The sequence below is a fragment of the Salvelinus alpinus genome, chromosome 2, assembly GCF_045679555.1.
Source record: "Salvelinus alpinus chromosome 2, SLU_Salpinus.1, whole genome shotgun sequence".
NCBI lineage: Eukaryota > Metazoa > Chordata > Actinopteri > Salmoniformes > Salmonidae > Salvelinus > Salvelinus alpinus.
This window is the reverse complement of record NC_092087.1, coordinates 65211510-65228932: the sequence shown is the minus strand read 5'-3', so window position 1 is coordinate 65228932 and position 17423 is coordinate 65211510. Positions and strand designations below refer to the sequence as shown.

General features: G+C 42.1%; 1 protein-coding gene across 6 annotated transcripts in view; it reads left to right on the top strand.

The window, feature by feature from the left end:
• The window catches only part of LOC139543991 (serine/threonine-protein kinase MARK1-like), a 78209-nt gene that overhangs the window by 42586 nt on the left and 18200 nt on the right, over window positions 1-17423 (top strand). For all 6 annotated transcript variants that reach the window (XM_071350673.1, XM_071350654.1, XM_071350636.1 and 3 more), the window contains 3 exons: window positions 10741-10789; window positions 15482-15547; window positions 16034-16104. In XM_071350673.1, the coding sequence (XP_071206774.1) occupies window positions 10741-10789; window positions 15482-15547; window positions 16034-16104 (186 nt within the window). The remainder of the gene's footprint in view (window positions 1-10740; window positions 10790-15481; window positions 15548-16033; window positions 16105-17423) is intronic.

The following is a 17423-nucleotide window of genomic DNA, read 5'->3' as shown; positions in this document are numbered from 1 at the left end:
TTACTTAATTAAATCGATATGTGTGTTATTAAAGGCCATGTGGGCTGGGCACCAATAGGTGTATGATACTGGAATAGAAGGAGCAAGCTAGGGGGTGCGGTGGCATGCCCCACCACAAAACTTTTGCCCTTCAAAATCAAATTTGGTGGCCACTTTAACACCCCAGTAACATAAGGTGTTAGTGGTCAGCTATTTGGCTGGCAGCTGACACTTATGGAACACACTGGTCTAAGCTTTGTCTGGACAACATGCCAGTCATAGTGCAGTAGTACTGCTTGTCCTATAAACAGTGGTCACCAACCGGTCGATCGACTTGTCGATCTCCAAGGCATTTCTAGTCGATCGCCAAACATTTCTGTAAAAAATAACAACGATAAAGCCTTGTGTTCCTATTTATTTATTTTTATTAGTCTTGGCTGGTGGTGGTAGGTGCTGCCAATTCAGCTGCCCTGCGCGCCGGGTAGGCAAACTGTTGCCATTTCATGTGTCTGAAGGTACAAACTCTGCCTTCCCGGTGGGCCTGTAGAGGAAATCAAGTGCACTATGCTTTCGCTGGCCAATCAGATTGCTCAGATGACCGAGTCTGCGGGCATAAAAGAAAGCTACGGCAAAATTGATACTGTGAGATTTTAAAACCATGACTAGAGAGAGACTGTCAACGATTACAGCAAAGAGCTGCTGTTTTTATGAGTTCATGTTTAAGTTCTTACTCGGCAATGTCAACACTTTTTTATAACCCATACATGTGCGTTCTTCCTATTTCCACTCAGAGCTACAACATGTGCGTTCTTCCTATTTCCACTCAGAGCTACAACAAGCAGTGCAGCAGTAATGAATGAGTAGGAAAATGTATCTATAGGTTTGCGTTGTTGTTATTATTAGCGGCTTGGGTCTTTTTTAATATCAAGAACTATTTAACTTTCTCTGTTCATAGGAGTAACAACATGAATTTGTGCAGGAGGCAGAAATAATGCGGTGCGACTCGAGTTTCGCCATCAGCTGGAAGACGGTGTCCATTTTTGGTCAGTGTCAGTGGAGGAAATGGCGAGCGGACAGATGTTGAGAGACGGACCCTCAGTCTGCTGCTCTCTCCCTCTGCTGAGACTGACCATCAGAAGCAGGCACCATCAGCCCAGTAAAATAAAAAGCGTATTATTTAAATGTATGCTCACTCAGCTGTGCCTCACAAGTAATACAACAACGTATCTATTACCGGTGTGATCATATAGCCTAACTCAAATTTTGAAATATAATTTAAAAAAATGTTTTCCGAACAATATATTGGCAGGTAAATTCAAGCAAAGCCAGTATGCGGTGATAATGTATTGGGCCTATAGCTTACTGCACAAACCTCATTGCTACAGTACTGTTTTTAATTGGTTAATGTTGCATAGGCTTACATTTTTTAAGTCATGCTAATAAAAAATCAGAGCGGTAGATCTCTGCATGCATTTTGGCTCAGTGATCTTGACTCAGAAAAGGTTGGTGACCACTGTCCTATAAGGATAACTTTTTATTTCTTTTAGAGTGTAATTCCACTCCCATTTGTATTTTTTCATGCTTTATTACAGATAGTTTAGAAACAGAGGGAGAGAGCGAGATAATGGGAGGAGGAGACATAGCAGGAATAGAAGATGCAGGAATTGAATCTAGTCTCTGGTGGGAAGGCACATGTGGTTAAAGGAGCAATATGCAGAAATCGCTCCACCATTACCTGGTTCCAAAAATTCTTAATGTCACTCTAATTTCAGTTTGTGACAAAACAAGCAGTGTAGAGAATAATTGTACCATCTAAATCGCTGTGAAATATATTTTCCATAACCGAAAATATTGTATATTGAGCTGTTTGAAGCTGGGGTAAAAATAAAGTAAAAGACGCAAAAACTAAACGTTAAAAAGGGAAGCATAGAAATTGCTCAGATAGAATCCGCTTCTTAGACTTGCTTTCAATGAGTGACAGACCTATAACTCACATTTCTATGTGAATTTGGTCAGGTCGCCCAAAAAGTTACACATTGCAGCTTTCATTTAGGTTAATTAGATTGGTTTAAAGTAGGCTCTTGGTTTGTCCTAACACAGGTACAAGCACAGTGGGCATGAAACCAGATTTTTGGGGGTTGGTAGTACCGACCGAGGCAGTACTAACCAAAAATGTACTGATAATAAAACACAGTTTTAATTTCCCGTTTTGAGAACGCTTTCATGCAGTGGTGCCTGCTGAACGCAACCCAGCTCTCTGCAGTGGATAAGACTAGACTCCTGTGCTACTTGCGTCATGGGAGGCAGGCGAGGCTGGTCCACGTGTCTGTCACTCCGCATCAGCCAGTCAGGCATCAAGAGGCCACCCTAAGGGGGGCCCTTGGACACAAAGGGTCATGGGAGTAGAGGACTAGATAAACAGGGGATGGCTGTGTGGTTTCTCTGTAGTTCATTGAGAAATGTATGTGTGATTGCATGCTTGTGTGAAAGGGCTGACGTTGCTGTGATGTATGGGGAACTCTCTAGAGGTACTCTTATTAAGAGCAAGACGCATATGTGGTCCGAGACAGTGAATGACGCAAATCATTAATAAAAAACAAAAGATAATGCTCAAATTCGGTGTGTGCTTTTTAGTCTGCCCCTCTCCTCATATTTTTCTATGTGCATTTCAAAGAGGGTGGTTTGTGAGTGGTAGACTGGTTTGGGTGTACTGGGCAGAAATACCCCAATGCTCAAATACGCATGCATGGAGTGCACATATTCAATGTACACATCCACACGGTTAAAAATACACACAATCCGTTACTCACAGATGCTCGTTGCTCCCACCCAGCCTCGCTTTTCAAGGAGCCTATCACGAGCCGCGATGTCATGAATATGATTCGAGTTGAATCCCGTGGCTACAAGGCTCTCCCGTATCCAAGTGCGGCGCTTATTTATAGCCCTTGATCTAAAAATACAACCACTGTTCCTGCCCACTACAGCTTCACGCTTCTGCACACTGACGCCTCATTCTAATAGTGCACCTGTGTACAGTGTTTTCCCTGGTGTAGGGTAAAGTTGACCCTAGATGCTGATCTTGGGTTTGTATTGCATTTACCCCGGTAACGATTCATTTAAGGTTAGGATTGAAGGAGGGGAAGCTGTTCCTAGATCTGTACCTAGAGTAATCTTTACCCCCAAACGTTTTCCTCATAGAAATGAGTGAAGATGAAGCACCTTCTATCAGGGCTGTGTGATTATGGCCTAAAAATTGTATCTCGATTATTACAGACTTATGGGCAATTCACGATATACAGTACATCTCGCTATTAATGTTTTTGCTAAATAAGCTTTGTTGTACAATTTAAAGGTAAAATACACTGCATTTCAAACAGTAAGCAATAATCTAATGAATTCGGGGCTTGTGAAATTATACCTGGGCAAAATATATGCCTTCCACAACCATAAGACCCACTAATGTAATTATTTTATCAAAATCATTTTAACCTGCTTTTTTGCAATCACTGATCTGGCTTTTAAGTCTGTCCAATGAAAATTCCCTTTTTGTTACAAATTTAACCAGAACCATGCATAATGCACATTCACTAATAATGACCAACTCCTTGTAGCAGGCATTATAGAAAACACAGGTCTCGTATAAACAATCTCACAAGCAGAATTTCACGTGCTAGTTGGTAGCCAGCTAATCTTTATATTTAAAGTATAGCCAACTTGGTTCTATTTGCTAGGTAACAAGGCAGAACAGTTGAATTGTTATGAACACACCCGTCTGTCTCCCAACTGTTTGAACAGCTTGCTAGCCTGTCCACTGTTCAGATGTTGAAATCAAGTGGTTTACCTTCATTCTCAGAATGAGAACAAGTTGCCAATTCCTTAGATAATAGTTTTTTTATGCTCATTTTATAAAACGTAGACTAGACAGCTAGTATAACAGTGTGTGACAAAAGCTGCTAGCGGTAAGTGGTACCACAATCCCGCGAGTGACAAACCTAGCATTCAGAATCAATGTTCAATGATACTCCTGTTTGAGTAGGTTTTGCTCTACGCTTCTTGAGGAGTTGAAACATACAAATTGTATCGTTAGAAAGGTTTTCTCTATTACAGTAAACTGTCTTATTGTGTTTCGGAGTCCTTGTGACCGGTTCTGTTGGACCAAACCTTCAATTGCAAATAGAGAGTTGAAGCTGTTTGTCAGAGAGAAGAAGTGATCTGTTGTCTTTGTTGTTGTGAGTGGCAGGGGGAGTGGCTTGGGGGCGGGCGAGTGGGAAGGTGCACAATACACACCGCACAGAAGGAGCGAAGGAGACAAGACCGAAAAGACAAACGCTCATAAAAATGAAAAAGCATAATAGGAACTCGATTCTTTGAAACATTTGCGCTGAAACAAATAAGAATGAATTCGATATCTATTCATTGTGATAATGACTCATAGGGTCATGGTTTGGTTTTCCCTTTGTTTCAGGGGAGGGGATGCGGGGGGATTCTCTCGGCAGGCATGTGTGCACACTGATAAGATGAGTGTGTAAACCGTATAGCATCAATTGTAGAGCGTTATATTTGCATTTTTTGGGCAATAGCATCACCATACCCCGCAATACTATGTTAATGCATCCAAAAGGCAACATTTAGTACAAGCTTGTCTTCTTACTCAGTTGATTTCCATACCTGTTTAATGCATGCTGGTAAGCGTTTGTGTGCATATGCACTGAACAGGAGAACCATAGTTCTTTCTATGTATGTTTATTGTTCCCCTCACCTTGAAAGACCTTGAGAGGGGATTCCCCGCTGGTTCAGTCAGAGGATGATGGCTGCCTCCCAAGTGGCACCCAATTCCCTATATACTGCACTACTTTGACCAGGGCCCATCGCACTACTTGGGTCTTAGTCAAAAGTAGTGCATTATATAGGCAATAGGGTGCCATTTGGGACACATAAAATTAGTGTTGTACGGTATACCGGTACCACGATAATATCACGGAACCAAAACGTCATGATACTTATGATACCAACATTTTAGAATACTGTAGTACCGTTTCATATGATACTACTAATCTTTTTGGGCCTACTGATCTGAAGAAACCGGTGGCGCCTGTTTATAAAATGTTTATTAATCAGTTTTGTCTATAATTTCGGTTACATTTTTTAAGAAACAGCAACTAGTCACTTGTATGCGCCAGCCCAATAATGTCCACTTTACTTTCATGCCAGGGTTTCTGTTAGGCAAATGTGGCGCAGGACATTTGACTGGCAACATTTTAAATGTACCAGATATTTGAGAAATCTGACGAACCCATATGCATTTTGTGCGTAACCTGATTAGGGCTTCCACCCACGGTTCTCAGAATGACCGGAATCACATTTAGGTTATGGTAATTCATATTAACAGAACATGCAAATCGAAGATGCAACGATGTGCAAGTCTCTCTTACCGAATTCTGATGTGCACTTTGAAGATGTTCAAATAACTTTTCCTCGGCCAACGAGTAACAAACAGCAAAATCACTTGCCTGTGTCGATCTACTATCCCCTGTAGTAGAACCGTTGACCTATTCTATTGGTCAGCTTGTCGAGAAAGAAATAGCCTGTTCCAAACAGACAGTTGTGGGAAGATGGATCCCAAATTCATACAACCAGTAGGCCTAGGCTACATACAGCAAACACAATGCATCTGACGCAACAGATCTGAACGTTTATCTTAAAATGTTGATCAACTATTTCTTCACATTATAAGCGCAGCAATGTGCACAAGGCAGCAGGCTACGTGCGAATGTTTCTTCCATGGGGCAATTAGCGGGAAAACACTATTGTCAAAAGGCCACCGCGAACAGTTTCATGTGACAGAGATTCAAATATCCGTTAGAAATTTAGAACGAGAGGAAATCGATTCAGATTCTTTGAAGCAAAGTAAGACATGCCTCATATGTATTAAAACGTTCAGGTTTCAAACAACTGTTTGTTGTTGCATGTTTTCAAAATGCATGGTCTACTGCCTCAAGCTCATTGCAAAGGGGCGTGTGACGCGCTGATGAGGCCTGCCTGCGATTTGATGCTGCTGCAGCAGCTCTTGCGCTGTCTGACATATTTTCCACTCATAGGATCTGTATCTGTATGTTGTACGCCTGTGATAAATCAGATACATAAGGAGTACTGTAGCCTACACAGTCTAATTTTAATTCAATTCAATTTCAGTGCCAGTCAAATGTTTGGACACACCTACTTGTTTAAGGGTTTTTCTTTATTTTTACTATTTTCAACGTTGTAGAATAATAGTGAAGACATCAAAACTATGAAATTACACATGGAATCATGTTGTAATGAAAAAAGTGTAAAATATATTTTAGATTCTTCAAAGTAGCCACACTTTGCCTTAATGACAGCTTTGCACACTCTTGGCATTCTCTTAACCAGCTTCATGAGGAATGCTTTTCCAACAGTCTTGAAGGAGTTCCCATATATGTTGAGCAATTGTTGGCTGCTTTTCTTCCACTCTGCGGTCCAACTCATCCCAAACCATCTCAATTGGGTTGAGGTCAGGTGATTGTGGAGGCCCGGTCATCTGATGCAGCACTCCATCTCTGTCATTGGTCTAATAGCCCTTACACAGCCTGGAGGTGTGTTGGGTCATTCTCCTGTTGAAAAATAAATAATAGTCCCACTAAGCGCAAACCAGATGAAATGGCGAATTGCTGCAGAATGCTGTGGTAGCCATGCTGGTTAAGTGTGCCTTGAATTCTAAATAAATCACTGACAGTGTCACCAGCAAAGCACCCCCACACCACCACCTCCATGCTTCACGGTGGGAACCACATGTGCGGAGATCATCTGTTCACCTACTCTGCGTCTCACAAAGACATGGCGGTTGGAACCAAAAGGACAGATTTCCACCAGTCCAATGTCCATTGCTCGTGTTTCTTGGCCCAAGCATGTATCTTCTTCTTATTGGTGTCCTTTTAATAATTTCTTTGCAGCAATTTGACCATGAAGGCCTGATTCACACAGTCTCCTCTGAACAGTTGATGTTGAGATGTGTTGGATACTTGAACTCTGTGAAGCATTTATTTGGGCTCCAATCTGAGGTGCAGTTAACTAATGAACTTATCCTCTGCAGCAGAGGTAACTCTGGCGGTCCTCGTGAGTGCCAGTTTCATCATAGCGCTTGATGGTTCTTGAAATTTTCCGTATTGACTGACCTTCATGTCTGAAAGTAAGGATGGACTGTCATTTCTCTTTGCTTATTTGAGCTGTTCTTGCCATAATATGGACTTGGTCTTTTACCAAATACGGCTATCTTCTATATATCACCTCTACCTTGTCACAACACAACTGAAGAAATTCCACAAATTAACTTTTAACAAGGCACACCTGTTAATTGAAATGCATTCCAGGTGACTACCTCATGAAGCTGGTTGAGAAAATGCCAAAAGTGTGCAAAGCTGTCATCAAAGAGTGGCTACTTTGAAAAATCTCAACTATAAAATATATTTTGATTTGTTTACTACATGATTCCATAAGTCTTATTTCATAGTTTTGATGTCTTCATTATTATACTACTAAAATATTGAAAAACTCTTGAGTAGGTGTGACCAAACTTTTGACTGGTACTGCAAATTAAGCTATAGACAAATAAGCATGACCAGTCATATGTATTTCCACCGACCGGTATTTTCATCAATGAATAAGTTCAAAAGCCTTTTCTCTATGCTTTTTAAAATGGCTGCCTACAATCGCTCAGTCAGACTGCTCTATCAAATATCAAATCATAGACTTAATTATAACATAATAACACACAGAAATACGAGCCTTTGGTCATTAATATGATCGAATCCGGAAACTATCATTTCGAAAACAAAACGTTTTATTATCGCATATACCCTGACTCTGCGTGCAATGAACGCAAGAGAAGTGACACAATTTCACCTGGTTAATATTGCCTGCTAACTTGGATTTTGTTTAGCTCTAAATATGCAGGTTTAAAAAATATATACTTCTGTGTATTGATTTTAAGAAAGGCATTGATGTTTATGGTTAGGTCCTTGTTGGAGCAACGACAGTCCTTTTTCCGCGAATGCGCACCGCATCGATTATATGCAACGCAGGACACGCTAGTTAACTACACATGGTTGATGATATTACTAGTTTAACTAGTGATTTTGATTGATTGTTTTTTATAAGATAAGTTTAATGCTAGCTAGCAACTTACCGTGGCTTCTTACTGCATTCGCGAAACAGGCAGGCTCCTCGTGGAGTGCAATGAGAGGCAGGTGGTTAGAGCATTGGACTAGTTAACTGTAAGGTTGTAAGATTGAATCCCAGACAAGGTAAAAATCTGTCGTTCTGCCCCTGAACAAGGCAGTTAACCCACCGTTCCTAGGCCGTCATTGAAAATAAGAACGTGTTCTTAACTGACTTGCCTAGTTAAATAAAGGTGTATTTTTTTATATATATATAAATAAAACTCTGCCAAATCGGTGTCCAAAAATATCGATTTCCGATTGTTATGAAAACTTGAAATCTGCCCTAATTATTCTGCCATTCCGATTAATCGGTCGACCTCTATTGTGTTTATAATTACATCCCTGGTATAACCAAGAGAACAGGCCAGTCTGATAGGCTTTGCAAGTTTTCTGTCATGCAACGCAGCGGTGCCAGAGAGGGAAAAAACGGCTTCGCAACGATCATGCTTGCAGCTTTACAGCAAAGAAAATGTCTTGTCTCTAGCTCAAATGGTTAAAGAAATTGCTCATATTACCGGAGCTATCTTTTTTTCCTTTCTGTGTGATTTCGCACACATTTGATATAATAATTTCACAAACCATGTCGTGGGCTGTTTTTAAAGTTGGGAGCAGAGTGTATGTGAGTGTTTGAGTGTCTTTTGTTAACTGAAGAGTAAAAGTTGAATGCGTTTTCCTCTTACTGCCACAATGAAATGCAGATCATTATCAATGTCTATTCCTTCCAGCCTAATCACAGGCAGGCAACTCGGAGGCTCCCGAGTGGTGCTGCGGTCTCTGGCACTGCATCGCAGTGGCATCGCATCGCAGAGGCGTCACTATAGACCCTGGTTCGGTCCCAGGCTGTATCACAACCGGCCGTGATCGGGAGTCCCATAGGACGGCGCACATTTGGCCCTGTGTCGTCCGGGTTAGGGGAGGGTTTGGCCAGGGTAGGCCGTCATTGTAAATAAGAATTTGTTCTTAACTGACTAGCCTAGTTAAATAAAGGTTAAATGAAAAATATGAGCAAATTAGTGATTCTATGCAGTGTTCTATTATACAGTGTGACGTTAAATTCAATATGTGTTGTATTGAGTAGAAGTGTGAATATCGGATAGGATATGACAGGATTTTTGTGGAACACGTGCATAACATTTAGAAAACGTGAACAAGTGTCAGGACGGGGCAAACAGGGCGGTAGGCCACTCAGGTTTTTTCCCACCGTGGTATCGTGATACTTGACCTGGTGTCATATTGTTAGTAAAATGCTGCTATCGTGGCCACTACAGACAATGTGGGCGGGGGGGTGGGTGGCAGGGTGAATGGAATTTTTCCGGTGCTGGTCATCGTTTACCATCTGGGAGAGGAGAGGACAGACAGCCAACACATGTTACAGCACCCTGTCACGGAAGCTGCCTAATCATCCGGGTAACGGTGCGCCAGAGACTGTTGCCGCGCGGATCCCCATTAGCCATTATGGTCTGTCAAACACACACAGTAAGCGCACGCACACTATTAATTTACACACACACACTCAGATACAAAGCCTGGCAGCCATTAGTCTCTGAAGCGGTGACAAATTCGCTGCACACATGAGCAGTCAAAGATGAACATGCTAATATGTTCTACTACACTTCAGCAGGCATGTCAATCATATCGCCAGCTCTCTTTAAAGCAAGTATTCTAGTTACTCTTCTGGAAAATGTGTATGTGGACTTGTTTGATAACATTCAACTATTGTTCTATTACTGTTGGAATTAAAGGGGCAGGCCAGAGGATCTATAATTAGGTGTTTCACAGCAGCTGCCCAGCAATGGTATAGACTGTCTGGTGTAGTACATGTCCAGAGGTGTGCTGTTTAATCTCATTGAATGGTAATACCCAGAATGCAGCATCCAAGTCTTGAGCCTAGACAGAAGTTTGATTTAAACTCTGTTACAGTATCCTATAGACCACTTGTGTAATTAGTGATGTACACCCTAAGCCGCACTCCGCTCTTTTCTTGAGCAGATGGTCAGGGGGCCTACTTTGCGTGGGACTTCTTTGGAACATATTTCCAAAATTAAATTCACTTGGAGCTGATTTACTGGTGTTTTTTTGTCTTTATTTTCCAGCAATAATAACTAATTTTAAACTTGTATTTATTTATTTGCTCAGGAAACTTGGGTGGCCAGATAAAATCAATGCAGCTGCATTGTCATCCAAAAAACACTGATGCAACTACTCGATGATCTGAATGTGGCCCTGTTGTGTTGGGCTTTTTTAAATGTCAGTGAAGCTCTTGAACACTCACAGTACCAACAAATTATCGTTGGGAGATGACAATAATATGCTCCAGTCATTCCAGTCAAGATACAAAGTCAACTTCTGTGCAAGAATACAAAGTATTCTCTTATCTCACTTTCAAAACTGATTTTGTTCTTGGTTATTTTGTTTCCTTGATTTCCGTGATGGAAATGACAAACCATCCCTGACAGTGATTTTGATTGCAGAAGATTATGATTGTAGATGACCTGACATTTGTCTTTCTCTCTTCTTTTCACAGCTCTTTCGTGAAGTCAGGATCATGAAGATCTTGAATCACCCCAATATTGGTAAGACCAAACAACACATCTATTCTATCCTAACAATGCAAGGTATTTTCAAAAGCAATACCAGTGTCAAGCGAGATTGTACCGTATCCATATTACTCCTAATGCTACCGTATTAACCCTAATACTAACTCTACCATATTACTCCTAATGCTACCGTATTAACCCTAATACTAACTCTACCATATTACTCCTAATGCTACCGTATTAACCCTAATACTAACTCTACCATATTACTACATATACTTATAGCAGCACTTAACACGACTTTTTTCAAAACCTCCTATTGTGCAACGTCCAATTCATTTGTATCCATCGCTTTCCATACTCTGCACTATCTATCTATAAAAGAAAAATGGAATATCACCCGAAGACTTGACCTAGGATAAGTACATGTATGCCCTTGATGTTGTATTGTCTTCCTATTCATGTTTTTATGCTACTTCTTGTCCAGAGCAAAACGGTTTACTCTATCAATCGGACTTGCCAGGCTAGATAAAGGATACATCAAATTAAAATAGCAAACTAATAACAAGAAAACTTGATGGAAAGCGAAGCGGCATTCCAGGATAAAACGGCATTCCAGGATGTCGCTGTGCAGTGACGGATAGGGAAAAGGGAGCCTTATTGGTATGATTTTAGTTTTTCGCCCAGATCCCATTCCGGTTGACTTTGAGATGCTCCTTTTCTGCGCCGGCCTATTCCGGCTACCCAGCGGGGGGGTCGGAATTACTCCCATAAAACATAATTTGGACTGACCGCTGGGCGATGGCGTCATTAAGACTCCGGGCCTGGGAATGATTACACAATACACACACACTTCAAGGCAAGGGCAGAGATTTATCTGAAGGTAACCATTGTCCCTTAAAACCCCAGACTCGCCTAGTCGCTTTTTAAAACCTAATTATTCACCAACAGATCAATTTCTTTAAACCATGACTGGCATTTACTGTCCTTCTGTTTTTGATTATGATTCCAATAGTGATGCATCGATATTACATTTTTGGCCAATACTGATATACGATACTTTCCTTGCCAGAAGAAATATGATACCGATATTTAAATATTAGCGGCCTTTTAAGCATTCTAGTACAGTTAAATAGTTAACACACACACATGGACGCTGCGGTCTAAGGCACTGCATCTCAGTGCAAGAGGCTTCACTACAGTCCCTGGTTCATATCCAGGCTGTATCACATCCGGCTGTGACTGGGAGTCCCATAGGGCGATGCACAATTGGCCCAGCGTCGTCCAGGCCGTCATTGTAAATGAGAATTTGTTCTTAACTGACTTGCCTAGTTAAATAAAGGTTACACACACACACACACACACACACACACACACACACACACACACACACACACACTCTGACCAAAAATATTTTTTGTTGGCATTTACATATGTCCCCATTACCAGTAAAACATCATCAAAACCTATTTCTTTCACTTACTTGCTGTGCTGTAAAGTCGTTTCATTCTCAACCAGGATTTCTATGGAACACTGTTTGGGTCTTTGCGTGTAATTAAAAAAAAAGATACACGTCAAATAACACTATTTTGCGTGTCAAATAAGCTTGCTGCCCAATCAGGACCTGAATATGACTGTATGTCACATAATAATTTAACGCGTTCATAATTTTTTTTTACGTAGTTATTACACATTGATTACACTATCACTCATATTTCATATGTCACAACGATTAATCGATATGAATGCTATGATGCTGATAAAGTTGTCTTGCGCACCTACGGTGCTGGTCAAAAAAAAAAAAAAAAGCTGCTAGCTCATTGATGCACACAGTGTTCTTCCCCGAAAACATAGAGAAACATCTGTTTCAGTAGCTATAGTTAGCTAGCTAACTATATAGCTAGGTGTCATCCAAAATAACCCTCATTTATAAAACAGTTCTTATTTAATTAATGGTCGGACCCATCTATGTGAAGCTAGCCACAATAAGGATTAGCCACAATAGTGGACTTTGCGGTTAGCCTTCAAAATAAAAGCTAAAGCTAGCTACCCCAGAAGTTGCAGTCGAACAAATTATGCTTTATTACCAACGTTTGTGGCCGATGTTTGCAGACTTTTTTGCACAGCTTTGACAGTGCTACTGTATCTTTTTTTTCTTCCATAGTATGTGTAGCAGCTAATAGCAGTGACTCTATTACTGTGTAACTCCGGTAGGGCAACGTCTGAAAAATAGCGCACTTGGTAGTGCTCGACCAGTCGGCAAAAGCCAACGTCACCCACGACAGAGAACGGTTGAGGGTAATGAATTCCATTATCTTGGCTTTAATGGATTTTGCCTTAGAGTTGTCTCGCTGAAATTTTCTTACTCTTTCAAATGACTGCTCGACTTGTTGACTGCTCGATCCACACAGCAGACATTGTGGGCTAGGTTAGGAACGCTGTGTTGCACGTGTAGTCATTATGTACCTACGTTATATTGGTATGCACGGTAGCTTTGACGTCGGTTTTTAACATCAGCGTTAACTAGACATCGGGCCGATACCAATGTTGGCATTTTTAACTAATATCGTCCAATTCCGATATGTTCACCGATATATCGTGCATCCCTAGTTTCCAATCATGGTAATGTCTTCACTACCTTTTTTATTGTTGTTCAATTTAGACAGATTCCCATTTTTAGAACTAATCCAAATCATCCCCACCTCTGACCTGATGGGAGCATGTCGAAGTAGTAGTTGAGTGGTAGCCTGAGCGCCAGTCTGTTTTTGCTATCATGCCAGCTCTTTGTCATGTCAAACATGTTTGGGTTGACAATGACCACTATGGAGTTGGTAAGAGCACAAACAGATCTGGGACCAGGCTAGTTGAGTGGGTGGGCAGGGCTGGCGATTTTTTTTATTAGGGTGGCTTTGCTCTTGATAGCTGGCTCATTGTTTTAGGTGGGATAGTTTAGGGGTGCGGTGGGTTGGGCAGGCAGGCAGTCGCCGATATTGAATCTTAGAGGCCATCTTCTGCCGTTGTGCCCTGGTGCAGGTCACTTAGGTTCTAAACTCCTCCTGGGATGTGAATGTGGGTTTTTGAGGAGTTTCAATAAAGCAGGAGACATCTTGTTTTTTTTGTTTTTTTAAAGTTTCCTTAAGACAATTGACAATTAAGTAATTGTCATTATATTGTAATATTGTAAATTTTACTTGAGTCCAGCCCTGATCAAAGTTTCAGTCTCTTACTACCTTTCTCTTTCCCCGTTCTGTGCCCAGAGTAATGAAATGAGTGTGACAGGAAGGGTGTCATTTCATTCCTTTACATGTAGAAACAGACTCGGTGTGCTGGTCTCCACATTGTCAGGCAGCTGTATGTGTCTACATGTGTGTGGGGCTGGAAGTGTCATGGCAGGAAATGGCTAGATGGAAGGGGTTGGTGTGGTTTCGCTGTAGTTCATTGAAAAATGTATTTGTCTGTGACGTGTGTGTGTGTAAGTCAAAAGCGCGCACGCACACATCATGCCCCCCACGTGCGTGTGTGCGCGTTTGAAAGAGCCTTTATGCATCCAGAGCAATAAGGAATGAATCACTTTCTTTGTAGAACACATGGCTTTGATAGTTTTTTTTTCACCATACACACAAAAAGCTTATTTCTCTTAAATTTTATGCACAAATGTATTTACATCTCTGCTTTGCCAAGATAATCCATCCACCTGACAGGTGTGGCATATCAAAAAGCTGACTAAGGTGCACCTAGTGCTGGGGACAATAAAAGGCCACTTTTTTTAAATGTGTAGTTTTGTCACAACACAATACCACAGATGTTTTGAGAGGGCGTGCAATTGGCATCGCAGTGCTAGCGTTGCCACGAGAGATTCTGGGTTCGAGTCCAGGCTCTGTCGGAACGACCTCCCGCGACCGGGAGAACCATGGAGCAGCGTACAATTGGCCCAGCGTCGTCCGGGTTAGGGGAGGGTTTGACCGGCAGGGATGTCCTTGTCCCATCGCGCACTAGAGACTCTTGTGGTAGGCCGGGCGCAGTGCACGCTGACACGGTCGCCAGGTGCACGGTGTTTCCGGGTTAAGTGGGCATTATGTCAAGAAGCAGTGCGGCTTGGTTGGGTTGTATTTCGTAGGATGTATGCTCTCGACCTTCGCCTCTCCCCAGTCCGTATGGGAGTTGCAGCGTTGAGACTCTAACTACCAATTGGATACCACAAAATTGGAGAGAAAACAGGGTAAAAATTAATAAATAAAGATAATTGAATTTTCATTTCTCTACCATAAGCCAACTCCAACATCGTTTCAGAGAATTTGGCAGTACGTCCAACCACCCTCACAACCGCAGACCACATGTAACCACATCAGCCCAGGACCTCCACATATGACTTCTTCACCCGTGGGAGTATTTCTGTCTGTAATAAAGCCCTTTTTGTGGCAAAAACTCATTTTGCTTGGCTGGGCATGGCTCCCCAGTGGGTGGACCTATGCCCTCCAAGGCCCAACCATGGCTGCATCCCTGCCAAGTCATTTGAAATCCATAGATTAGGGCCTAATGAATTTATTTAAATTGACTTGATTTCCTTATGAACTGTAAATCAGTCAAATCTTTGAAATTGTTGCGTTTGTTTTTGCTCAGTAGATGCACCCTTTTCGTCTGTCAGCTAGTATTTGACAGGATGTGTGTTCTCCTCATTGGCTATCCTCACTCATCCACTATTTCTCTTCTCTCTCCTTTTCTCTCCAGTTAAATTGTTTGAAGTCATTGAGACTGAGAAGACACTTTATTTGATAATGGAGTACGCCAGTGGTGGTGAGTATGAACAAAACGATGGATGAATAAAAAAGGACTCTGTTCACTATAATGCTTCCCCTCCATGCACAGTATTTTATTGGGCAAGTGATAAAAAATATGTTTTGACCAAAATCATATTTTCCTGGTTCATTAAGCGCACATTCTCTTTCTTTTGAGACATTCGTATCTTTTGCGGGCACCTTTAAGACTAACTGTACTAGCACAGTGGTAGACATCTCCCAGGTCTTGGAGAGCCGCATTGTGTGCAGGCTTTTGTTCTACACCAGCTAAGATGCCAAATTATTATAATTATTCTGGTACAAATTGAATATTCTAATTTAGCTGATGACTTGAATCAGGTGTGTTAGTTGGGCTGGAACAAATTCCTGCACACCTGCGGCTCTCCAGGACCGGAGCTGCTGAAGCTTTTTGGTTTGCGATAGATGTTTCCTTCCTCACTCCAGACCTCGCTCTCTTTCTTTCTCGCTCTGTGTCCCCATCCAGGTGAGGTATTTGACTACTTAGTTGCACATGGAAGGATGAAGGAAAAGGAGGCTCGGGCCAAGTTTCGCCAGGTGAGTTACTGCTAACACACACACACAACTGCAGACTCTCTCTCTCTCACACACACGGACACTCCCGTACGCTAACACACACTGACACACAGAGTACAGCGACACACGTGCGTGCACACACACTGCTGAAAACAAAAACCGCTGTGTGAAGAGGTGCAGCAATGTCACCAGCCATATCCTCTGTCATCAATCTCCTGTGGGGAGGAAGGAAAGGAGAGAAGGGGAGAGAAAGCGCGGGGGGGGGGGGGGAGACCCCTTCCTTCCCTGACACAGGCACTGCAGGAGACGGGTCCGTGCTCAGAATAAATAGATGAGCTAATGACCTCCTGGGAACCGACAGCACGTGTGTGTGTATGTTCATGTTCTACAGGAAAAGGGAAATGAGCTACCTAGTCAGTAGTTCAACTGAAATGCGTCTTCCTCTTTTAACCCAACCCATCTGAATCAGAGAGGTGCGGGGGGGCTGCCTCAATCGACATACACGTCATTGGCGCCGGCTCTCTATTAGGCTGTGTGTCATGTCAGTGAGTCCTACAGGCGAGGTTGGGCATGGCTCTTACAGTTTGTGTGTATTCTACCTCTCAGAAAAGTGTGTGTGCGTGCACGAGCATATGTGTGCTCAATGACATTCCCATATCTGTTACTCAGCGCGAACAGACCTCATGCTGATTCACCAAGCAGAAATACAGAACATTAGAAATACTTCATTACTCCCCTAGTGCACTTCTGTCTGTCAACCCACACTGGCCTCTAGTGGTGGTGTTTTGGCATCGCAGCATCCTGGTGTGACTAAGTGAAAATGTGACTTAAGTGGAAGCTAGGATTTCCCCTTAAGTATGTAAGGTTAGTCAATGGCCCCGTCTAGAAACGGGTCCTAGGCCTTTCCCCTAGACTCTAGTGGTAGCCCTTAAGCATAGCACCATTCTTTATGAAGTGTCTCCCAAGTATAAAAGGTTTATGTTGGTCAATGGCCCTGTCCAGAAACAACCCCTAGCCCCTATCCACTACCCACCTCGGCACATTTGTAGATCTGAAGCGATTGGATACATGTAAGGAACATGGCAAAAAAGTCTGAGCGCAAGATCAATCTATTACTATATTGCTGACACCTATCCAGTCCTTTCAGATCTACCTAGGGGTCAATATGGAATTGTGCAAAAATCTAACCTTACTCAAATACCTTTTCTTTGGTAACCAGATGTCCACAATTTCCGGGACAGTCCCCGAAAAATTTAGCCCTCGAAGAAAAAAGCAACTCTGAAGTTAAAATGAGGCTGATATTTAAATAATCAAACTCTGTATCCAATCAGATTTTCATG